This window comes from Eulemur rufifrons, chromosome 3 (assembly GCF_041146395.1).
Source record: "Eulemur rufifrons isolate Redbay chromosome 3, OSU_ERuf_1, whole genome shotgun sequence".
NCBI classification, from domain to species: Eukaryota; Metazoa; Chordata; class Mammalia; order Primates; family Lemuridae; genus Eulemur; species Eulemur rufifrons.
The window spans coordinates 8,940,589-8,965,383 of record NC_090985.1 but is presented as its reverse complement, the minus strand read 5'-3'; the positions used below and the strand labels follow the sequence as shown (position 1 = coordinate 8,965,383).

Here is a 24,795-nt window from a genome sequence, read left to right as displayed (position 1 = left end):
GTCCATTACTCTCCCCTGGCGGAATCGTAGCCAGTGTTGAGCAGCCTCCCAGACTGGGGGGTGGGTGCTGTGAGCACAGATGCCCTTGCAGCTGTTCTGGGGTTCAAGCTGCCGGTCACCCCTCCTCTCCCTCCTGCTAGAGGAGGCGTGGGAGTCACTGGATGGACGATTCAGGAACCTTGGATTTGGGGACGTTATTTCAGTCGCTACTTTGCAAGTTATGCTGCTGCAGCAGCAGAAGAAGAAACAGAAGAAGAGGAGGAGGAAAAGGAGGAAGAGAAGAGGGAGAAGGAGGAAGAAGGAGGAGGAGGAAGAAGAAGGAGAAGGAGCAGGAGGAGGACAGGAGGAGGAGGAGGAAGTTACTTTGTATCGAACTCTAACTGGCTTAGCGTAGACTCTCCAATTTTGACATTTCAAAAAGCTTTTGAGGTAGGCCTATTATTATCTTCATTTTACAGTGAAGAAACCAAGGCACAAAAATGTTAAGTGATTCCCCAGGTTCACAAAGCTGGTCAGTGTTGGAGGCAGGGTTTGAAGCTGGCAGTTGGTCCCATGCAAGAGTCTGTGTGTTGCCCACTGTACCAGTGGTGTCTTCGAGTTGGGGATGCATCAGAGTCACCTGGGGCCCAGTAAAGCAGAGCTTGCTGGACCCCGTTCTCAGAGTTTCTGATTCTGTAGGTCTGGGGTGGAGCCTGAGAATTTGTTTTTCTGACAAGTTCCCGAGTGATGCTGATACTGACGGTTGGGGAATCAACACTTTGAAAACCACTGTCATGCACTATTTTTACTGGTATTTATGATGTAATTACAAACCTACTGGGCACAGATTGATGGAGAAATAACTATTTTGAGTCCTTCCCGCAGCCTTTGCCCATCCTGTTGTTCTGTTTTGTCTTTCTGCGGAGGCCACTGCTTGTACTGTCTCCCTCTTGGTGACGCCGCCTCTTTGTTTCCTGGGTCACACATTCCTGCACAGATCCTCTGAACATGCCCTGGAAGTTCAAAGGCTGAGATTGCCCACGATGCAGGGAGGAGGCTGTCCAGTGTAATGCAGTCTTGTGGGAGCTTCGGATGAGGAAGGAGGAAGAAGGATGACAATTTGAGTGTGAGGTTAAAACCAAGAACTCATATAAGGATCCCCTGAAACAGTAGGAGATAGTTATTAATGCAGAGAAACTGTTAATCCCAGAAGGCCAAACTTGTGTAAAATAACCAGATAAAAAGACTACTCTTTGGGGCTGCAACAATTTAAGCAACTGAAAAAGTTGCTAAAATTGGTGGTTTTCAAACTTAGCATGCATCAGAATTACCTAGATAGCTTGATAAACACTGATTGCGAGACTCTTCCCTGGAGTTTCTAATCCTGTTGGTCTGAGGTGAGGTGCAAGATTCTGCATTTCCAACAAGTTCTGAGGTAATGCTGATGCTACTGGTCTGGGTACATCACTTTGAGAACCACTGGCATAAGCAGGGATGTAGCCTTTTAAAATTCACAGCTACGCCTGCCATTTGCTCAGAAGGAGTATCAGGCCGAGCCTCGCATCATCAGGATCCTCTGCCCAACAGGACCAACCACCGCAGGCAGCATCGTGGGTCTGAGGAAGGAAGGAAGGAAGGACCCTGATTCCAACTTGGAAACATTCCCGTTAGGATTCAGGATCTAGATATCCTGGAGGTCGAATTGGTCTGAGATCATTTTGTTTATTCGATAAATGCTTTCTGAGCTCCTGCTCTGTGAAAGGTCACCACCTTTGGGACCAGGTTATGTGAGGACTTCAACGATGAAGATGATAGAGGACCCATCCTTCTCAGGAAACTTACATGCTTCAGGGGCAAGTGGGAGATGGATAATGGGAGTGCAGGCAGCAAGTGGCATGTGTCATAACAGCATCATCGGCAAAGCTGGGCAGAGGAAGGCGCGCCCTGCTTGGTCTTGGCTGGCCGGAGAAAGCTCCGAGAAGGCAGTCACATTGAGTCAGGCCAGGGGGACATCTTGAAAAGCCTGAGAGAAGCACTTGGTGTTTGCACTGTTCGGGGAAGGACAAGGAGGTGGCATGAGACACAGATGGAGAGAGAAACAGTATGAACTAGTGGGGCCACTAAGATAATTTGGAAAGTCAGGCGGAAGGAAAGACTGGGTGAGAATAACCCAGAAGTTCCCAAACTGAGGGCGTTTCCATGTGAGACATTCCTAAATTGAAGCTACGCCACATCTGCTCTGGGCCTCGGCATTTGCCCATCTGTGTTCAGAGAGTGGCTGGAGAAAGAGAAGGGAGAGACGGGGGATACCAGGGTGGGGTGGAGGAGTCGCTCTCTGACCTGAGACCTCAATGAGGGGAAAGAACCGGTGACAGGAAGGTCTGGATATGAGGGTTCCGGGACAGGAAAAGAAAGCAAGTGCAAAGGCCCTCAGGTAGGGGGTGGGGTAGGCGGGGTGAGCTTCAGAAACAGAGAAGCGGCAGAGCGTGCTGAGTAAGGGTGGGACGGTGTGAGATGAAGTCGGAGACACAGGCAGGGATGGAGCATTTAGAGCTTCCCGAACCATGGTAAGAAATTTGGGTTTGATTTCCATCAGATTTTAAACAGGCATGAAGAGAGGGGAAGGCATGAATTAGAGGGATAGGGAGGGCCAGATCATACAGAACTTTCTATCAGGATTTTATTTCTGTCAGGTTTGAAGCAGGGGAGCGACCTGATATGATTTACGCTTTTCATTTTTTTTTATTTTTGAAAAATTTTAAGTTAATTGTAGTAAAATGCATATAACAGAATTCACCATCTTAACCGTTTTAAAGTGCGCAGTGCAGTAGTGTCAATTTTGTTGTTGTACAAACGCCACCACCATCCGTCCCTCTCCAGAGCCCTTTTTGTCTTGGAAAACTGAAGCTCTGTGCGCATTCAGCTGACTTATGTGTTTAAAGGGCCCTTCTGGCTGCCCTGTGGAGAGGAGGTTATCAGAGGGCACGGGGGAAGGAGGAGAGTTGGGGATGAGCTCGCCGTGTGAGCTCAGTGGGAGATGCGGACGGCTTGGGCTAGCCAGAAGCAGAGCTGGGACTTAAACCCAGGACTTCAGACTCTTAGTTGGGATCCTTTTCCACTGACATGTTTCACTTCGTCATCACGAGGATTATTACTGGGCTCTTCCCTGATTAACAGTGACTTTTAGGATCTGCTTGCAGATTCTTATGATATTTTATGAACCTAATGATGCCTCTGACATTGCACTAGCTAACACCGAGTGCTCACTATTAGGTGCTTTGTCTACTTTAACACGTTCAATTCACACACAAACTTACGAGAGAGGTTCTGTCATTGTCTCCACTTTACAGATGAGGAAACTGTGGCACAGCTTGCCGGGGTTATGCAGTGAGGAATCGTCAGCCCAGGATTTGAATGTAGGTCGTCTGGCTCCAGGACCTGAGCAGTTTGCTGTTCCTCTACCTTGTCTATGTATCATAGAAGTGGGATATTTGTTAGTATTATTACAAAGCTAATTCAAAGATGTTAACTGTGACAAAGCACTGAGTGTTCTAAGCACTCTCCTATTCCATCATGCCTTCCAAGTAGCAGGTGTATTATTGGGAATGATGGGAAAAGGGGGCCTAAAAAAAATCTCACCTTTGCCCCCAGTTTTGAGACATTTGTCCACAGGGATCCTATTTCTTGGAGTCTTGTCATTTTATGATGCACAGCACAAATGCCAGCCCCGCACTTGCAGGAGACTGAGAGCAAGTGGCTCTTTAAAGTTTGCCTCCTGGGCACCTCATTTACCTCACTTTAGTCCCAGCCTTGCACAGAATCTATCTATTAGCATGAGGGAAATGTCGACAAATGGATCTAAGAATTTCTATTATCCCGGAACCAGGGATCATCTTTAAATTCATAGAAATTTTCCCCAGAGTGTAGCAGACACCATATGCAGCGTTATCCCGAGTGCCTTGGTATCTGTGGACTTTAATATCCCTTCCGTCCCCCAAATCCAGTTCATGGTGTGGCTCAACCTTGCAGAACACTTAGACTTAGCTCCACCCTGCTACTCACACACTTTTTACCTGTACCATCCCACCAAGGTAAAAAATATGATCATCTCTATCATCATCAAAGACAGTCACAGACGTACCTGGATGATGGCGTTTTTGACTGAGTTCCCTGGCCTGGACTTGGCTGTTTCTACCAAGATTGGTGCTTAGAACATTATCTCTGATCAGCCTTCTACCTTGCTTTTTCTCTTCTTCTTCCAGCCTGTTTTATTTATTTATTTTTTCCAATACTAACACTTTTCACTCAGCACTCGGGGGCATTTGGCCAGGCCAAGGAATGAAACAGCGTCAATTAATTCATTTTCCACTGAGAGCATTTACTGCTGTGTGCGCAGAGGCTGTTGATTCAGGACTCCTTCTTGGTGCCATCTGAGCGCACAGAAAAGGAGAGGGCATTCTTGACCGTATTAAGACATTTCTGTTTTGAAAGCTGGATGACTTATATTTTGGAGTCATTTGGGTAGCTTGAATTCATGGCCAAATTTTTATTAAAATTTGTTTTTCTCCGTGTTCTTTCATGTGGAGCTACTTGCAGTGTGGGCCTGGAGATGCCGTAGGGTGGCGGCCTCACAGGCACTCACGCCGCCCTGCAGTGGGTACTAGGCATACGCTGTGTCTACGTCTATGCCTTGGTGGCCTCAGAGCTTGCTGCACCCTGTAGGAATGTCACACTGGAGGCTCCCATTAGTCAACTTTTTGTACCAAGTCGGTAGATAAAACATTTACTAAAATACTGGAGAAAATGGTTGTGTTTTTGCCAAAGAGATATTGAACTATATCCAACTCTCTCTCTCTCTCTCAATTTAGTGAACTTGCTCTTACATTTTTCACGGTGTCTGAAAAGAAGGGTATTGTCATGTTCCATCAGTATCAAAATGTTACATCTGCAAACCCAATTTTTCTTTGCTTTGGGAAGGTACCAAGAGATCGGGATCAACACTCTGGGCTTCGAGAAGAGGCGTGTTATTTAATTTAGGTACTTGGGATTCACTTAATCGTTTCTTCCGAGTTCATATTTTATCTTTTTCTTTTATATTTTTCTCTTCATAAGACAGCTGAAAGAGACAAGCAAGACTCCCCTCAATTCCCTGACTCAGGCAGTGATTCACAATGGCACATGGACAGCTGAAACAAGATGCTCTCCTCCTCTCCCCCAGCCACCCTGGACAACGTCTTGCCTCAGGCCCAGCATCCTTGAAAGAACTCTAAGTCTGTATTCAGACTACATGCATTCTGATAACATATGAGCTGTGCAAGAGAAATAAAAATGCAGATTCTACATTGGACAAAATTTGACATTAGCATGTTCAAATTCGACATTCTACGTTAAGGCTGTTTACTGTCTCTTTAGGCTGTGTATACTTCATTACTTGAAATAGGGTTACAACAAAGAAACTGTACTGAGATGTCAGTGTCTGATGCAATCTTCCCTTTACTCAGAGCTGCCTGGATGACAAGAGCGTGGAGCCCGTCATCTCCGAGGCGCTTCAGATCCTGCGGCGATGCTACCCTAAGAGTCCCCTTCCTTTGGTCACAGCCAGCAGTGCTTATGCCTTCCCGGTCCCTGGGAGCATCACCTCTGAACCTCCACGTGATCTAACTGAAGGTAAAATAAGTGGGTAACTATGACCTTTAAGATGAGTGTTTGTATTTTGCCACTATTTCTAAGGAACGTGGATGAAAATAGAATTAGTTGTTTTGCAGGTCAACCATGATTGTTTAAAAAGCTAATGAGAGATAAATATGAAAAAACAGTTTTTTTTTTTCATAAACAGGGTGAACAAATACCAAGCTCACTTATTTTGTTCTTAATTACTAACTGTGGCCACTTTGCCTGGTAGCTATCAATTACCTGTACAGTCATCTCAGCTAATTAAAAAAAATATATTCTATTCACAATCCTGTGATCGAGTCTGTCTACTGTACTGACTGATTGTGGAATTAATTTGCCCTAAGGATGAAATTGAAATAAAACTCTTGCTATTTACAACCCAGGCTAGTCACATTGGAATATTTGAAAGTATGATTATTTAATCTCCAGGAAGATCTTACTGTGAAATAGCTCTAGTGCTTTTCAGCACTGCCTTCCTACCATGGAATAGATTTTCTAGAGGCATGATTTTGCCCCAGTGGCACTGGACGCTTTCTGTGAACTTTTGTTTTAAGTAACTTCCTTAATCTAAAAACTGGGGACTCAACTAAGGCGACTTCTAAGTTATAACAAGTTTCGTATGTAGGTGAACTCTAAACTTTAGCAGTGTTAGTTGCATAAACACCTCTACCTTGAGTGGGAGAATCCAGAGTGGTATTCGTGTGCACTTCCTTTCATTCTGCACTTCCTTTGTGTTCAGTGAGGGACACCTGCTGAGACGTCATGACACGGTGCTTCTGCATGTCCATGCACACGCCAGTCACATGCACCAGTGAGCATTAGAGTGTGTCGCGATATTGTGCATGTAATAATGGGACCCTTATTAGTGAGGGGAAGAAAACCTGATCACTGTGTGGGGTGAGTCTAAATCCCGTGCATAGGGGAAGCCTCACTTACTTCACCTCTTTCTCTCCATCAGAGGATTTTGAGGATGATGCTGATGAAGAGGTGGACAGAGGCTCGAACTCTGAAGACATGAAGGAAGAAGTAGGTACATGAGCCCTTGCTTCTAATGATCTCCACACTCACATCGTGCAAAGAAAAATGTCACTTCCTATGTTTGCTTAAGCCCAGTGTAAATTTTAAGGACTTACTTTAATACTGCCACTCCAGTGACAGTGACACTCAGTAAGTGACAGCCACTGTATTGATTTCCAAGTTGTCGTTTTCCTCTTGGTATGTCTGGTACAATGTCTCCTTGTAAAGTCAGAGGCTATCCGTTATTAAGACACTAATACTCCATCAGGATTAGACTTAGGTAGACACTAATTGCTTAGGGTTGGTACATTTAATAAGTGCATGTGACACCATAGAAGATTTTTCAGGAAACTTTCTAGTAGACCTCACCTATCTTCGAAAGTCATTCTTCTTACCTACCCACTCTGCACAGGGCTGCTGCATAGCATGATTCCATTTACTTCAGAGTCTGTGTGAATTGCGCTCCCTTACGTTGCATGGTGCACAACCTGGCCAGCAGGGAAGTGATGCTCCTTGGTCCCTATCCCATAATGGCCTGTCCTGTAGAACAGAGGCCAAGAAACTTCCTATGAAAACTCAGATAGTAATTATTTCAGGCTTTGTGGAACCTATAGTCTTTATCATAACTACTCAACTTCACTGTTGTAGCACAAAAGCAGCCATAGACAATACATAAACACATGGCTATGACTGGGTTTCAGTAAAACTTTGTGAACAAAAGCAAGCAATGAGACATGGTTTACTGATTGCTTTTCTACAGCAAGATTTAGAAAGCTTGGAACTATTGGCATTTAGACTGGATGGTTCTTGGCTGTGGGCAGCTGTCCTGCGAGTTGTAGGATGTTTAGCAGCATCCCTGTCCTCTACCCAGTAGACATCAGTAGCACCCACCCCTTCGCCCCCTAGGCATGAACCAAAAATGTCTCTAGAAATCGCCAAAATTGTTCCTAGTTGAGAACCATTGTTCTAGAATAATAATTTGTCTATGAGTTATCATTATGTCTCCATTTCTGTTGGTGGACATGGACTTGGACAAGTTCATTCAAGTTATAGTTTCTTAATTTTGTCATTTGTAAATAAGATCCAGAAGTAAATATTACTTTTTATGACATTCTTGGGGATAAAACTTAATTTTAAAAATTCTATCTTCCTTCCTTCCTTCCTTCCTTCCTTCCATCTGCTTAGAGAGAAAGAAACTTTTGATTTCTCCATCAGTTAATCAGTGGCAGTCATATGAACACCACCTCTTAGCTATCTGCAGGTTTAGACTGCTATTGACAGTCAGTGTTCTCTGGGTTTTGTTGATAAATAGAATCATTTCTGAAGTCATCGGTAGCAAATTGGTTCTTTGCTGTGGCTTGGTGGTGCGGGCCTGTGGAGCACGTGCTGAATTATTTGAACATTACTGTGCTGCTGCAGTCATTCATCAATGCCACTTCCCCCTCCTCTCTTGCTTGCTCGTTGATAACCGATATAGAATGTCAGTCACCACATGCATCTGATGGGGAGGGACAAGGTGCCCGGCACCACCTGACTTCACACAGCGTGGGAGGGAGGACACTCCTCCCTCTGCAGGGGATGGAGGGGTGGCGTGGAGTAGAACCTAAACAAATAAATAAACCCAACTGGGAAAGAAGCAAAAAATAATAATTTTTATGAAACTTATGGGAATTGCTGTTAATTTGAAGTTTGGAGGAAAATTGTGAAAGACGGGTGGAAGATCACATTTTCATTTTCCCTGGATCTGGAATATAAGCATTTATTTTCCACATTTATTTGATTTAGGCCTTTAAAACTGACTGCCAGGTTTTTCTTTAACCAAGTACACTTCTAGAACATATAGTATGTCTTCCTCCCCTCTTTTATTAGGGAAACTTAATCTAGGATATGGAAAGATGAAGACACTGGACTGGTTGATTCCTGGTGTCTTTTCTCTATAAAGCCCTGTAATCCTTGGAAAACACACAAGTGTTCAAAGGAGAGTCACTGTCGCCATTAAATTATTATGAAATGATGATCTGTCTGGAAGAAAAAGTAAAGTGACTGGGATTATGTACCCCAATGAAGAGAAGACGGGTGGTGACGTGGTTAACTTGCAAATGTACAAAGGGATAGAGGTAGAGCAGGAGAGTTCCAGCTCCTCCCCACGTCCTGTAAGGACTGATATAATTTCTCTCCTACTTACTTCTCAGATCTCATCTCCTCCAATCTTATGTTCTCTATGCTTCTTCACCTTCATTAGGTGAGCAAATTTAAGCTTTTCTTTCTGCCAGTAATCCCTTTCCAGGTCTTTGCATAGTTGGCTCTTTTTGTCATTTAGGTTTCAGTTAAAATGTTATCTTCTAAGGGGTCCTTCTCAGATCCCCCAATCTAAACAGCACCCCACGCCCCGGACTCACGTACAAATCACATCACTCTCTTTCATCATTTCTAGGACATTTATTACTGTTGGAAATTACCTTATTCATTCATTTACTTTCTTATTTACTATTTTTTCTTCTCTCACTAGAAGGCAAATTCCATGGGAGCAGGGACTTTTATCTGTTCCATTATTACTGAACCTTAATTACCTAGAAGAGCACCTGCTCATAGTAGTTGCTCATTAAATGTTTGTGAAAAGATTGAAGGACCTAATAAATAGAAACAGTAATTATAATGATGTTGATGATGGCAGGTGATGAGAATGTCTTTTATATTGTGCTTTATTGTTTCTATGGTTCATCGCATTTAATATAAATTATTATTTATTTCTGATGAGGCTGATAAAAACTGAAATAAATGCTGAGAAAAGTTGTATATTTTCTTTCTTTTTATTTTAAAAATACAATTCAGCATATCAAATCCTTTATTTGGAAGCAAGGAAACCATGTCCTGAGATTCTGAAGAAGCACATTTGTATCTTGTCTCTGTGCTTCTCAGGTTGGACTTCTTAACTGTCATCTGTTCTATGAATATTCCACTGTAGGATGACGACTTGGAAACAGACGTGGACAAGCTGAGTTCCAAACCTGGTCTTGACCGGCCCGAAGAGGAACTGGTGCAATATGAGGCAATGTGTCGTGAGCTCTCCTGTAGCTTTGAGGCAGGTCATATGCTTTGGTTCTGCTCTTTGGAGATGCATGGTGGGTTCTTTGCAGAACCTGGGGGGCCAAACAGAGATGTCCAGATGGACAGCCTTGCTCATCATTAGCAATCTTCTTCTGGGATCTTTCTGAGAGAAAAGCGAAATGCTAAGCAAAAATGTGGCCAAGCTAGGATGCATGCAAGGGTTCTGCAATTTGGTTCTACACCTAGGTTAGAAATATAGTCATGTGCTGCATAATGACATTTTGGCCAACAATGGACCACATATATGATGGTGGTTCCACATGATTATAATACCACACTCTTACTGTACTTTTTCTACATGTAGTTGTACGTGGATACACAAGTACTCACCAGTATGTCATAACTGCCTACTGTATTCATCGCAGTAATGTGCTGTACAGGTTTGTAAGCCTAGGGGCAATAGGCTGTGCTATACCATATAGCCTAGCTGTGTAGTAGGCTACCATCTAGGTTTATGTAAGTATACTCTGTCATGTTTGCACAATGACAAAATTGCCTAATGACACATTTCTCAGAAGGTTTCCCCTTTGTTAAGTGACGCATGACTGTGGAATGAAGGTACACATCACTACCCATTGTCTGGTGGGCAAGGTGCCCTGCCCCTATGCACTGAAAAAGCCAATGAAAATTCATGATGATTTAGTTGTTATCATGCCAAAGTGAGAAAATCGTCATAGATGGTTTTTTGAAGGTGGCAGTCCTGATTCCAGGCTTTTTTTTTTTTTTTTGTTATTAGAAACAGATTGGGAAACATAGACCTAGTGATGTTAATCCAGAGTCTAGTTGCTGTTGCTGCTGTTGCTGCCATCAATATTTTAGATTTGCTTTTTGATCTCCATTATTTTCTTATGGCTCTTAATAAGTCATGAATTTGGGTACATCTAAGGGTGTAAGCTAAGTCATGCATATGAAATGGAGTTCATATATTCTATTCCATTTCAGAAAGGCAGAAGGGGATCAGTAGTAACAGTTTCAGGGAAGGAAATTTCAGTTCAGTGTAAGAATTTTTAAAAGTAATCAGAGTTAGCCTCAAATGAAAGACATCACGTTGGGGTGCAGTGGGGCCCCCATTAATGAAGTTGTTCAACCCTGTTGTAATTTAGTGGGGGTGTTACAGAAGGCATTCATATACTGTTTAGAGTCGAAAGTCCCTTCCAAATGTGAGTTGCTATGATTCTGTCATTTATTTGACTCTTGAAGGTCAGTCTTTCTTCATTGACCTTGGAAAATGCTTCAGAATTCATAAGATTTATGCTTAGCTCTGAGCCCAGAGAGTAAGGCCAGGGACCAAATTGTGTTCTCTACCTGGAAGGAAGCACTAACACACTCTTTTCCATTCTAAACCTGAAGGAACTGGAGTCCCAGTTTGGAGATAATGTGAACTTTGGAGAGACTCAGTGTGCCAATCACCACATTCCCGCTGCTGCCGCCTCGAAGCAGCATTGCTTGAGTAAAGACCAAAGCTCCAGGGGGCAGGAAAGAGAGGAGACAGCCCAGACTTCCCTTCTGCACATGGTGAAGACGGGGAGGTCCACCGTGCATCTGGCCTCCAGAAAAAGGCCTGTAATGAACCCATACCAAAACGTACAGTCCAATGGTGTTGGGAGAGATTCTTCTGGAAATGAAATCCCTAACACTCAGGCTTCCCTGAAAGAGGATGCCGGGGACCTAGATGCGATTTTCTGCTCAAGGTTGAGTGCCTTCTTCTCCAACTCCACGAGGCCCAGAAAAACAGCCGCAGTAATAGATAAGCTTCTACAGACACACCCAGAGCGTGTGCCTTTCCATGATCCTTATCTTTATACGGCCAAAGCCGGAAGAACCACATCTGTGGTGGACTTCAAGACAATGGCATTTCCTGACCTCTGGGGACACTGTCCACCTCCCTCTGCCCAGTCCATGTTGGAACGCAAACGTGGAGTCCAAAGGTGATGGTGCTACTTACTTGAAAGCTCTATTTTTTCTCTTGTTTAATATTTTTACAGGCGAGACAGTTTGTACAAATAATTCTGCCATCTACGGTAAAGTGAGCATTATTCAGGAACACGTTAAATCCTGCCGGGAAACTTGTGCCAAACACGCAAACCTGCCTTCCTACATTTTCCATGTAATCAATAAATTGTTCTCTTGATGGTGGATCCCAAGAACTGTTCCCATTTGAGCTCCTGGCTGATATCTCTGACCCTACCCCTGCAGATTTTCTGCCATGCTCCAGTGTTTTGAGAAACACCCCAGAGGGTGTGATCTAGCACCGTCTTACCCCTGCATAGAACAACTTCCCTCTGAGTCTAGGTCTCATGTCCACCTCCCCCTCCATCTTCTCTCACCCAACCCCAGTGAACTGGATTGGAGATGCAAGAGGGTAATCTGACAGACACTCTACGCCTTCTTCTTTCCTCTTACTTAAATCTCCCAGATATTTCTGTTTCTTAGATGGAAGATTGACCCCAGCTTCCTGGAACAGACAGAGTGTGGGGAGTATAAATGGCACAAGATTACAAAGGCTTATGGGAGCCTCCCATACCTTGAGGATGCTCTCAGTTAATAGTCCTGAGGCCTCCCTCAGAACTGTCTCAGTGCAAAGGACCCCCTTATTCACATAGTCAGAAAAGCTGCAAAGTTCCTCAGCCCAAATTGTCCTGACAAAACTCATCTTCAACCCAAGAATCCTCTAGCGAAAATCTAACATCGCTGCTTCCTACATTCCTACTTCAGTGAAGTTTTATTTCTTGATGAAGAAGAGAAGGAAGGAGGGCAGTGGTGTTTTAACCCTTTGAGTTCAAGGTTGGGGGTGTTATTAAACTTCTCTCTGCTTTCGTATTTCTCTGATGGCCCCCAAGGCCCTTCTCAGGTGACCATAGGATGACTGGGGTGGGGAGTGAAGGCCGACCCTTAAAATGTTCTCAATTTTCCTTTTCAGGATCAAGATATTAGAAGATGTCCGGAGGCTTATCCAGCCAAGTGATGTTATAAACAAAGTCATCTTCAGTTTAGATGAGCCTCGGTAGGTGGTATTGTGCATGTATGGGATGGGGTGCATGGAGAATTCTGTTAATGGCAAGAGAATAGGAGTATTTCCTGTCATAATAATAATCCATTCCTACTCCTAAAAATAGCATGATGAAGAGTAAGGTTAAAGATCTAGAAGAAAAAGCTTATCTTTAAGAAATGTCAAATGGTGTTCAAGAATAGCAATCATGCACGTGTTCATGAGTTCTTGATTTCATTACAGGCCTTTGCAAGATACAGCTTCTAATTGCTTAAGGTTCTTCTCCCAGTTCGAGTCAGGAAATCTTCGCAAAGCCATCCAAGTGCGTGAGTAAGTAAGAAAGCCGCAGAGCTGGCTCCTGGCAGCTCATGAGAGCAGGTTGTGACCGTCTCTTCCCCATTCTCTGTTCAATGACCCCACGCTGGTAGCTTGAAATCAGCCATGGTGGGAGTATTTACACCATAAAATTTGGCAAACACATAAATGAAGGTTTGTCCTATCAGAGAGTCAGGTGTTAAACATTTACTGGCACACCACTAGGAGAATCGCCAGCTACCATAGCAGAGTGAACTGTTCATTAGAGGTGAATTGCCATGAATGTGCCTTACGTTCCAAATAACAAGTCCATGTTTGGTGCAAGAGTACTTTGACCAGAATGTTTATGCTTCCATTATGCCAAAGCTGGGTCTGTTGACACAGAAGGGTGCATGGTGTTGTTTTTCCTGCACGTCTGTATATCGTTGCTCCCACATCTGTGAACTTAGGTGGCAAAAATCATGGGCTCCCCATGGAGAGGTGGGGGCATCCTTCATTCGGGGAGCATGCGGTACTCCGCCTCTCTGGCAGAACCTACAAAGGAGCTGTTAATAGAAAACAGTTTCATAAGCAAGGAAAGCCTAGAGCTGCACAAACTAAAAGGAAGGAAATAAAAAAAAAAACAAAAACACAGAGTTTTCTTTTTTTCAGTGGCAAAAGAGACTGGTGTTCTCACTTCATTATAATTCTGTCTACTATAGCAGTGTGGACTATATTTCCCATATACCCAAAGGCAAGATATATGAGGGCTGTCCGGAAAGTATCTAGCCATTGTATCCAGGTATCCATTGTATCCATGGCTGTATACTTTTCGGACAGCCCAACTATAATTCATTTCCTATTGGTGAACTTGTGGAGTAACAGTCCAAAACAGTTAATGGTGTAGTGGCCACAGACATTGCCAGGGCAACTTTACCTCTTCCTGACCAGGAGACTGAGCAATTTTCCTAATTAACTCTGTGCCTTTATTTCCTCACTTATAAAATGAGGACAGGGATTCTCTGAGAGTTAAACGATACACAGAAAGCTCTCAGAGTAGTACCTGGGAGCACTCTGCCAACATCAGTTCTTGCTCAGGGTGGCATATTCACCGTGACCGGGGCTCAGAACTTAGTATAGCTCAAACTTGTTTTATATCTACCTGAGGAGATATTTTAGAACTTTTTCTTTTTAGGGGGAGGTGTAGGGTGATCCTTTCTTTGGTACGTTAAAGATTTTAAGGGAGCCCAACCTATAAAACACAGACAAGTTGAGCTACTTGGGCTGAAGAAGAGAAAGACAATCATGTCAAGATTTATTCTAAGCTTTTTTCTCTTTCTGGTGTAAGCTCAGCTTCTACTTCTTCCTATAGCTCCTGATTTCATTATTCCTTCTCTCCAGATAGCATGTTAGAAGGATCCAGCAGAAAAGACCAGATTAATAGTATCCTAGTGGGACAGTTGTCAGTCTGGGATGTGCCTAAGCTCTGGCCTGGCTCAGGTCTCTTTCTCTATACATCTGCTTTTGACCAGAGTGTAGAACCGTAAACTAACCTGTCATGGGCAGGGTAACAGAGTCAAATGACAGTAAACAATCCTGCTTGTTAGTAAGCAATGTCTATGATCACTTTTTGGAGCGGGCACTGGGAAGAGCAGATAATTTGAAGGTCATAGACTTTGCAGAATTGTTCTTATGAAACATTGGTTATGCTTAATTAGCTGTGCAGTGAGCTCAGTGGTTAGAGTGCAGTGCTTACAGTGACAGTATGAAAGGTGGACTCCCTCTGATAGCTACTCTCGAGTGCCTTATACCAAGCTCTGTCCTTTCACAAATCTTACTATACAGTGCCACGTATCAGGGGTCCGGAGTGGCAGAGCATGAATGTGTCCTTTACTACATGTAAGTTAGATCTCAGTAAAAATGGAACAACCCTTGCATCGCTAACCTAATTTGTGTTTGTTGTTCTGCTGAGGGCAACATTTACTATACTATTTAATTTTTACAGATAGCATTCTAAGTTTAGATATGATTTCCATTTTCCATACAAGGGAACTGAAGCTCAAAAGTAATGTCCAGCATCAAATAGTAATGGCAGGTCCAACCCAGGTGTGATTGAATTTTCTCTGGGATATAGCACACTTGCATTTTTCTATCTGGATAAAAAACTTTTTATAGTTTAATAAAAAGATATGCTACAGTTGTGTAGCTGACCCTTCTAATACTAAGAAATTCTCCTATTCCCATGAATTTCCAAAGCCCGTGCCCAATCCTGAGAGATAAGGACAATAACTATAATATACCAGCCAGCTGAGATCCTGGGTCTCAGATCTATAACCCAGTACCTGAGACATGTAGATTCTCAGTGCTGGAAGTTACCTTAGAGACTTTCCAGATGACCCTCCGATGTTGCTTCTGACTCTGCAGGTTTGAGTACGACTTGCTGGTCAACGCTGATGTGAATAGCACCCAGCACCAGCAGTGGTTCTACTTTGAGGTGAGCGGTATGCGTGCAGCCGTGCCTTACCGCTTCAACATCATCAACTGTGAGAAGCCCAACAGCCAATTTAATTATGGTACGTGCTCCGGGGGGACAGGGGCTTTCTGGTGAACACCAGCAATCATACCACTTCTTGACTGCTTGGATTATTACCAGAGCCCTGCTGGGGTTCCTAGGGGGTTTGAAGTCGGGCTGCTGGCGTGGCAAGGCAGTGGCCCACCAATGGCATACCGCCACCATGGAGGGGAAGCTGGTGAACGCCCTCAACCTCCCCCTGCCCCCAGCTATGTAGTGTGAGCGGGACACACATAACATCCCACTACTTCCTGATTCCCTTGCTCCACCTTGAACTTTTTGAGGTTGGTGCGACCTTTCATTTATTCCTTCCCTCCATCCCCTAAATCCTACAGGAGCAAACGTTTCGACTACTTGTCATAAGACAGGGGGAACAGAAAAACCCTACTGGACAACACCGATTTACACCCTCAGAAAACTTTAGACGAAGTTCAAATTCTCTTGAATACCTGCTGCCATTTCTGAGGAGGCATTCAAGACACAAACACTGATTAGCAACCCATATTTATTTTGAATGTTTCTAGGACTGGGAAATTCTGTGTACTATGGCTGGATTATACACTAATTTGCTGGGTGGCTTTGAATGAGGAATAAATATTCCCAGGTGTCTAGGTCTGAGCACAGGATGCCGCCTTTATTTTGTAGCAACTAAACAGATTCTTGTTGGTGTAGAAAGAGAAAATAAGAACCTTGACTCTGTATTCAGTTTGCACAGCTGCTGTAACACACTGTCACAAACCTGGTGGTTTAAAACAAGATGAATGTATTCTCTTACAGTTGTGGGGTCCGGAAGTCCAAACTCAGTTTCACTGGGCTAAAGGCAAGGTGTTGGCCCGGGGCCATGTTCCCTCTGGAGAATCCGGGGGACAGTACATTTCCTTTCTTTTTCCAGCTTCTAGTGCAACAGTCCCTGCATTCTTTGGTGGCTGGTCCCTTCCTCCACCTTCAGAGCAAACAGCTTAGCATCTTCATGTCTCTCTCTGCTTCAGTCACCTTCTACAGTCAAACCTCCCTCGGCCTCCCTCCTATAAAGACATTTGGGATTGCATTTGGGGCTTTCCAGGATAATCTCATTGTAAGATCCTTAACTTAGTCACATCTGCAAAGTCACTTGGGCCACATATGGTTAGCCTTCGCAGTTTCCTGGGGTTCAGACCTGGATAGCTTGCTGGGCCATTATTCGAACCACCACAACCCTCTTTCCATTTTCTCTTTCCCTGGCGGATTAATTCCTGCTTCTGTTTCGGGTAGGGATGCAGCCAACCCTGTATTCCGTGAAGGAGGCTCTTCTTGGCAGACCCACCTGGATACGGACAGGCCATGAAATCTGTTATTACCGGTAAGTGAGAGTGCTGTTGGTGTCCTCTTCTCTGTCGTCCCCTCTCAATTTCCTGCTTTTCCACATTGATCTTAGAAACATCAGGAATCTCTGCTTGTCTGCTATGCTTGTCCCTCTGTCCTGATGGCAAATTTTTCACCTTTCAGAGGCACAAGCATGTTCATTGGCAACCACAGTAGACCCCTCAAAATACCTTTTGATTTGCTGAAAGATGGTTTATCTTTATACAAGCACATTCAAACTTTTAGACCTTGTTGTTAGAGTTTGAAGTTGCAAACGCAGCCTGTGGTTAGTAAATAAAGCCTTAGCTCTTCATCTGTTTCCATCGGACCCAGTGAACAAAAAGTCTGAGATACCCTCCCTGTCCGATTCCTATCCACTCCGTGCTTCAGTTTGCCCATGTTCAGGAGAGTGAATATGTGACAAATACTGTTAAGTAGCTTTTCCTCCACAGCAAGATGATTTTTTGGCAAAAGAGAAAAGAGGGAGGGGTTTTAAAATTCATCTTCAATCCTTGGTCAGCAGCCAGTTTCATCAATTTCTCCTGCAAAGTTGTAATGAATGAAATTAAAATTTTCTATATATTGTGATGAAAGAAATGGATTCCAGACCTAGGAATTGCATGTGTGCACATTTTCTTTAGATGGAAAATAAAATTTAAATTCATAAGGAAAAAAAAAAAAGGAATTGCTAGGAGAGGTAGAATATATATAATTAATTATTATAAGTTCATTGCTAGTTTCCTATGATAACTGATAGGCTAGAACAAACTCTTGCTATATTTGTTTATAAAGTAAGTCTTATTTCTTTCTGAGATTACACAAGGCCCCTAATAAACCTATCACCAAACATTTTAGAGTTTAGGATAGTTATCACTATTAAAAATAAAGAGGGTATATACCCTTATGCCTCTTGGCTTTTGAGACTATGAAGATAGGAATTATTTTTGTGGGTCAATAATTATTTTATTAATGATTAAATAGCTAGTGTATTTTTTTTAATTTTTTAAATTTCTTTTCTTTTTTTTTTTTTTTTTTGAGACAGAGTCTCTCTCTGTTGCCCAGGCTAGAGTGAGTGCCGTGGCGTCAGCCTAGCTCACAGCAACCTCAAACTCCTGAGCTCAAGGGATCCTCCTGTCTCAGCCTCCCGAGTAGCTGGGACTACAGGCATGCACCACCATGCCCGGCTAATTTTTTCTATATATATTTTTAGCTGTCCATATAATTTTTTTCTATTTTTAGTAGAGATGGGGTCTTGCTCTTGCTCAGGCTGGTCTCGAACTCCTGAGCTCAAACGATCCGCCCACCTCGGCCTCCCAGAGTGCTAGGATTACAGGCGTGAGCCACCACACCCGGCCTAATTTTTTAAATTTCTGAGTATTACATGTGTACACGGGTAATACATGTTTGGTCAAATAAATTGCTTTACCTAACGTGTACAATGCACACTACCTGGGGGATGGGCACACTTGTAACTTTGACTCAAAAGGTACAAAAAAAAGGATAGGAGTATTGCTAGACAGGAAAGGTCAAGAATCTTGTTGCTCTATCAGATACAAAGACAAAAATCACAGTAGAGATAATGAAAGTCTACAAAACAGAGCTGGGCTGACAGTCTATAGTAAAAGAGTTGGAAGTCTTTAGTCCTTGATGCTGAATAGTATTTTCTGATTCTTTAGAAGAATGGCAAAATGTTACAACTTTGTTGGTTTTCCATTCACCTAAATAACAATTACTCTCTGGCCCACCTATTTCAAGACTCTTAGGAGTTTTCCATGGTTCGGAGAGATTTAGATTAAAAATCACCTCAAGGTGATAGATTCTACAACTGCAGGAAAAAACATGAAAACCTAAATTTGGGTTTTGGTGTGTCAAAAATAACTTTTAGTTTCCTCTGGAAACAGTTACCCTCAATAAACGTGAAAGATTCAGCTTAGAGCCAGCTTGGGTTTGGAACTTAGTGAGAGATTGGACAAACATAATGTTTTGCATCCTTTCCCAGTGGGAAAGCTCCCCCCAGAGGGTGCTCCTCCTGGAATTGGGGAACAAGAAGGCTCAAGGGGCCAAGTGCCTGCCGAAAGGAGAAGGAAGAAGCCACACTTCCAAAGCACAGCCTTGGCCTAAGGAAAGCCAATGTTAATAGCTTTGAGATTCATTAACAAGACAATTGTTATGTGATTAAAGAGCAACAGAGGGGTGAGATGAAAACCATGACTGTATAATGTAATTCATTTTTCATATCCCAGCCATGAATATAACAGAGATGAATGGATAAGATTGCTACATTGTAATGTAGTTTGTTTTATAATTATTCACCACATTATGTTAACATATTTCCAATAATGTGATCTAATAACAGGATAGATATGTATAATCTCTATTCACCCACCCCTCAGAACACCTCTCCCTGTTGTAAAATGCCTCAGATTACACAATATCTTTCTCCCTATTTACCCGTCCCAATCTTTGAGTCCTTCTGCTTATAAGATTTCTTTGCTTTATCCTGCCTTTGTTCTCTCTGGTGTATTAATTTAGGAGAACTTTACCTCCCTGTATCCTTGTCTCCAATATGTCATTAGAAACTCAGAATTTCTATTTCTGTTTTTCTGTTACATTCCCAGATTAAGTGCCATGTTTTCAGGGGATGCTGGGGTGCTCACTGTGGGGAGACCTGTGAGCCGTGGGTTACATCCTTATACCATGTATAGCTCAGGTCACACTACAACTTCATGGGGGAGTTCACCATTAAAAATATTGTAAATAGTCTTTTAGGTAATTTTGAGAAATTTTGGTTAACTTTCCAGATCTACTTAGATTATGTTTATACAATGAGAATTCTTGAGAAAGATCTAGTATTAAATGTAAGACATGGGCCACCTCCATTCAAATGGTCAAATGATTTTGGTTATTTTGCTTGTCATTTAATATTATCATCAGTTGATGTTTTCTAACCAGAATTTTTTAAAAAACTAATTGTCTATTTTGTTAGGTTTAGTTTAATTTAGAGAATATAATCTGTAAATCAACCAATGTGAGCTTATGTAAACTTAAATACCTCACCAGAAGCTAAAAGCAAAAGAAAGAGGAAGGGAATTAACAATTCCCACTTCTCCTGCTGGGGAGCTCCTATGCAGGAGTTGATGCTTAGCTCTCTGAGATGGAAGAACCGTAGATGCAGACTGTAACGTGTTTTTCATACTTCAGCCCTGGAACCCAACAGGGAGGCATGGTTAAGATTGCTGCGCCATAATTGAGACTGTTTTATAATTACTCATCACGTTAGATTGATGTGCACTGCATTGGGGCAGCTGTGCTGATCCCCATATTAAATGTCAGTCAGCTTAATTTCTTTCTTACTACCTAGATAATGCATTTAAGGAGAAATTCTAATATTTTCTCCCATGGTCAGTGGATCATCCTGCCCCTCCCCTGGAGCACCTCCTACCCCTTCCACCCCCCTCCCGTCCACCTTAAAGACCACTAGGCAGGAAAATAAAGAATGACCCTCGAGAGGGAGGAACACGAATGTGCAGATTCATTTCTCCATGCGTCTCATAAAAGTAAGCAAAGACTCTTTTAGTTTCTCTATTATTTAATTCCCTGTGGTCTGCTTCTCCCTCTAATGTACACAGCCTTATACCTTTTCGAATTCTCTCTGTGCCCTAGTCTAAAGCAGTTTTGGTGCCGAAGGGCAGAGGGAGGGGAGCGGCACGCTCGGCGTGGCCATGTAACACACAACGGCTGATCTCTTCTGACATTTATCTCCACTCGTGAGAGGAGATGGAACAGCTCACTCATGAAGATGAATGTCATACGAGAGCTCTGCCATCATGCATCCTTCCGAGGGCTCTCAGGAGAGAGATTCGGTGTTATACAGAATATTAGAATTGCTGCAGACACGGGGAAGCCTGGCGACTCGGCTGCTCTGCCTTATTAGATCCTGTTAAGTGAAGTGATGCACCCTTGTTAAACAGAGCTGTCCTCATTATAAGATTATCTCATTCACGCTCTGGCATGGCATTTGCTTATTTCATGCACCCACAGGAAAAGAATGACTTCCCAGCATATTTTTAAGTACAAATGGAAATAGATCGAGTTCATAACTATGCATTTGTATACTTTGCTCCTTGCTTCCTTGAAGGCTTTATGATTACAAAAGTACAGATCCTTCTGAAGATAAATGCTTCAGGGAATGATAATACAATGGGGAAGCCTTTTAACTGCAGAGTGGCTAGATCTATCCAGCCCAGGTCATCTTTGCCCTAAGATGACCTGTCTAGGGTCCAGCAAATCTTCAAGAGCATGCCTGATTTTTTTTGCTGGGTTTCTTCTCCATCTAGAAGAGCAGACTGAGCAGAGAAAGTTCTTTGAATCAAATTTCCACCACTCATTAATGGCATGAGCTGGGCAAATTATCCCAACTTCTCTTAACGTCAGATTCTTTATCTGTAAAATGAGGATAATAATGGTATCTATCTGGTAGAACTGTTCTGAAGATTAAATGACATGAAATAAAATCCATGGAAAGCTTAGAACAGTGTCTGGTGCACAGTAGGTGTTCAATGAATGCTAGCAATTATTATTCATAATTAGTAAAAACATCATCTTAGTGGCATCAAATACCAATTACATAAAGATTCATAAAATATGGATCATTTTTACTAGCTCTCATCTGGATTATTTTACATTCCTGTTATTTTAGACTCTAAGTGCACAGGCAGCCCTGCCTTGTGAAGATCAGAACTTTAAATTTCCACTTGCTTAATTGGGCCACAACACCTCTTGTCCTGTTATAGATTCCTAAGAAGCAGTTGGTACAATGAAAAAAAATCTTAATTTGGGGGCTAGGCCCACACCTGGGGCTTAATCCTGTTTACTATACTTGTGTGAAATTGTTTAAGACACTTAACATCTGTGAGCTTTATTCCCCAACTGTAGAATATGTATGATAAGTATTAGTAATACTTGTCTTGAAAGGATGCCATTAGGATTAAAAATGAAATATGTTAAGCATCCTAATTCTTACTCCTGCAGTCTCAGGTACCTTTGTTTTACAGCTTTAACTGAATAGCTGTTATGTCCAGACACTGCGGCAAGTGTAAAGATACACAGATGAATATGCATGATCCTTGCCATGAAGTGTTGGCAGTGAGGATAAGAGCCACGTAAAAAGGGCATGCCAGGGAAGGCTTCCTGAAAGAGGAAACATTGAGCTGAATCTTGAAGGATGAAGAAGAGTTAGCTGAATAAGGAAGAGGGTGAAGGCTGTCCACACAAAGGAAGAACATGGGAACCATTTAAAAGATGAGGCTGAAGGTTACTGCCTTGCAAACATCCCTCAGTATGGTCACATCATAATTTGGAAAACAAAAATAACTTTCAGAAGCGATCTCACTCTATTATGGACACGTGGAGTTGTAGCAAGTCAAGTATTTCACTTCACAGATTTGTCCAACATGTCACTTTGAAGACGATGGCCTTAGGAAACGTTAAAGGCCTCTGAAGAGACAGTTTTGCTGGAAGTGGAGTCACCTCCTGGAGCGCTCCTGTTACAACAGGGCTGCCAGGAGACTCCAGTGGGGAAGCCTGACACTCGCCGTAGGTTCAGCCAGAGTTTAGAACCCAGACTAGCATTGTAACTGAATCTTCTTTAGCTGAAATTCATTTTAAATAAAGTGACATTTGGTTGTTTTAAAAATTCCGGCAGGTCTGCACCCATTCTGGACAAGGCTGGCTTGGTCAGGACAATCTCACATCCCTGGGCTATGGGGGTAGCATGTTAGGGGTGTATGTTGGGGGTGTGAGAAGGCAGATTTTATAGAGTCGAAGCCATCATTTGAATCCCTCACTTTTCCCTTAAATAACTAGAACCTGGGCCCGTAAAAGCTCAAGAGCTAAGAGTTAGCTGATTTTATTTCTCTTTCCATTTCACTGTGGCTGTTCTTTCCTTGGAGTCCAGGTTGGGTCTGAATGGGGGAAAGAGCATAGGGATAAACACATGGATTTCATTTTCCCCCTTTGTTGCTCTTTCTTGCTCTATCCTGTGGTTGAGTGGGGTAAGGCTGAGTTTGCACAGGGTAAACATGCCTGTGATGTGACTTCAGCGTACTTAATAGTGTAGTGGGAAACCTAAAAAGAAGCAAGGCCCACAGCAAATAACACCACCACCACCTGGCCCTTAGGGGCGTCTAGTGAGGCACGAGGTTTGTGTTTCCACCTGTCTTTACGTAAATGAATATGTGTGTGTGCACATGGGTGTGCACTCACACATGTGTGCTTACAGGTGAAGCACTCGTCTACATTTTCATTGGTTACTCCTGGTTCATTTGATTTCAATTGGCTCTTCCGTGGTAAGGAGGTGTAATGGACTAGCACCTGTTGTTCAGCCAGGTGTTAACTGAATTTGTGTTTGCAGTGGAGCCTTTATAAGTGAAATCAGAAAGCAAATAAAAGGAAGAGCATATGGGATGTGCGTGCTTTCTGAGCTACCACCTGCTTCTTTATATACTTTCTCATAGCCAGAGTCATAGCTTTTGGAGAAACTTCAGAATTTTGGGGAAATCTGGAAAGAGTAGACCCTATTAGGCATCTAGATCACACCATGAAAGAAGACACCATTTTGAAATTTTTATTTCTCTAAGCACAAAATAAATGGTTCTATTAAAGCAATGCTGAAAGCCTGGGTGGGATAGTCGCTTGAGCCTCATGGTATCATGAGGTACTCTCCTTTTCCTAGCATGACCAAGGCTCCAGGCTGCTGTGTTGATGGAAGCTGAGGCCGTAGTCAGTAGGCCGCTGGCTTCTCTTACTTCCACTCCTAGTTTTATAAATACTGAACACCCACAAGACCGCAAGACCACAAGAAATGAGATAGTAGATTTCCTATTTGTTCCTTCCTTACCTGCTTGCTCTTTTGCTTAGGTGGGGGGTGGCATAAAGGTTAGCAAAAAGGCAGAAAAGAATAACCCATATTTTTTATATTTTGCAAGAACATACAAGAGTAATTATCTACTATTTCTTGCTTTTCCCCTCCCCCTCCCCGGATAAAACCCAAAGCACACTGGACTAGGAAGCCAACGTTGTAAATGTTCAAAGGTGGACTTACCTCTTTCGGTGTCCGGGCGTGTTTTGCATTATCATGCAGCCTCAATGATAACATTTCTCAGGAAAGCCTGCACAGCTGTCTCCGCATCACTGGGTAGCGTGCGGGCAAAATATTGCTCGGAATGTACTTCTGGGTGCAATTTACTTTGATACTGTTCTCCGAAGTATCAAAACTGATTCCTCATCTTTGACAAAGGAAAATGTGTACTCTGAAGCTTTAAGAAGCTGAACCATATTTGGGGTGACAAATACATTCCTTTGGGAAGAAAGCATTGTGCAGTGGAAAGAACAAACGCTTTGCAGCCAGAGAGATCTGGGTTCGAATTCTGCACGGAACACTTACTGGCCTTGAGACTTTTGAAAAATCAATTTTGCTAAGCTTTTGTTTCTTCATTCACACAATGGGTTGCTGCAATAATAGCATGAGATGACATATGTAGTAGTGAGTCCTAATAAATCCACTTGACAGGCAGAAGGGAGAGGAAGGATCGGTACCCTATGAAGTCTGGGGAGAGACGGATTGGGAGAACCCAAATTTGGATAGTGAAGTGTATGTCTGCAGTGGAGTTCCAGGAAAAACAGAATTGTCACATCTTCCTCTGTTTTCTAGATCGATGGCTCTATAGCCTTCACTTTCAGCTGTAGCAAGGAAAGGCCGGTAGCATATACTCCGCAGTTGGGTGGCAGATGGGCCAGGCCACATGCTGCTGAACTGACACGT

General features: G+C 42.9%; 1 protein-coding gene across 1 annotated transcript in view; it reads left to right on the top strand.

Moving 5' to 3' along the window:
• AGBL1 (AGBL carboxypeptidase 1) overlaps positions 1-24,795 on the top strand; it is a 439,634-nt gene that overhangs the window by 80,357 nt on the left and 334,482 nt on the right. Inside the window, 8 exon segments of the mRNA XM_069465752.1 lie at positions 5,481-5,646; positions 6,611-6,678; positions 9,635-9,751; positions 11,128-11,705; positions 12,698-12,781; positions 13,010-13,096; positions 15,485-15,633; positions 16,884-16,971. Coding sequence (XP_069321853.1) covers positions 5,481-5,646; positions 6,611-6,678; positions 9,635-9,751; positions 11,128-11,705; positions 12,698-12,781; positions 13,010-13,096; positions 15,485-15,633; positions 16,884-16,971 — 1,337 coding nt within the window.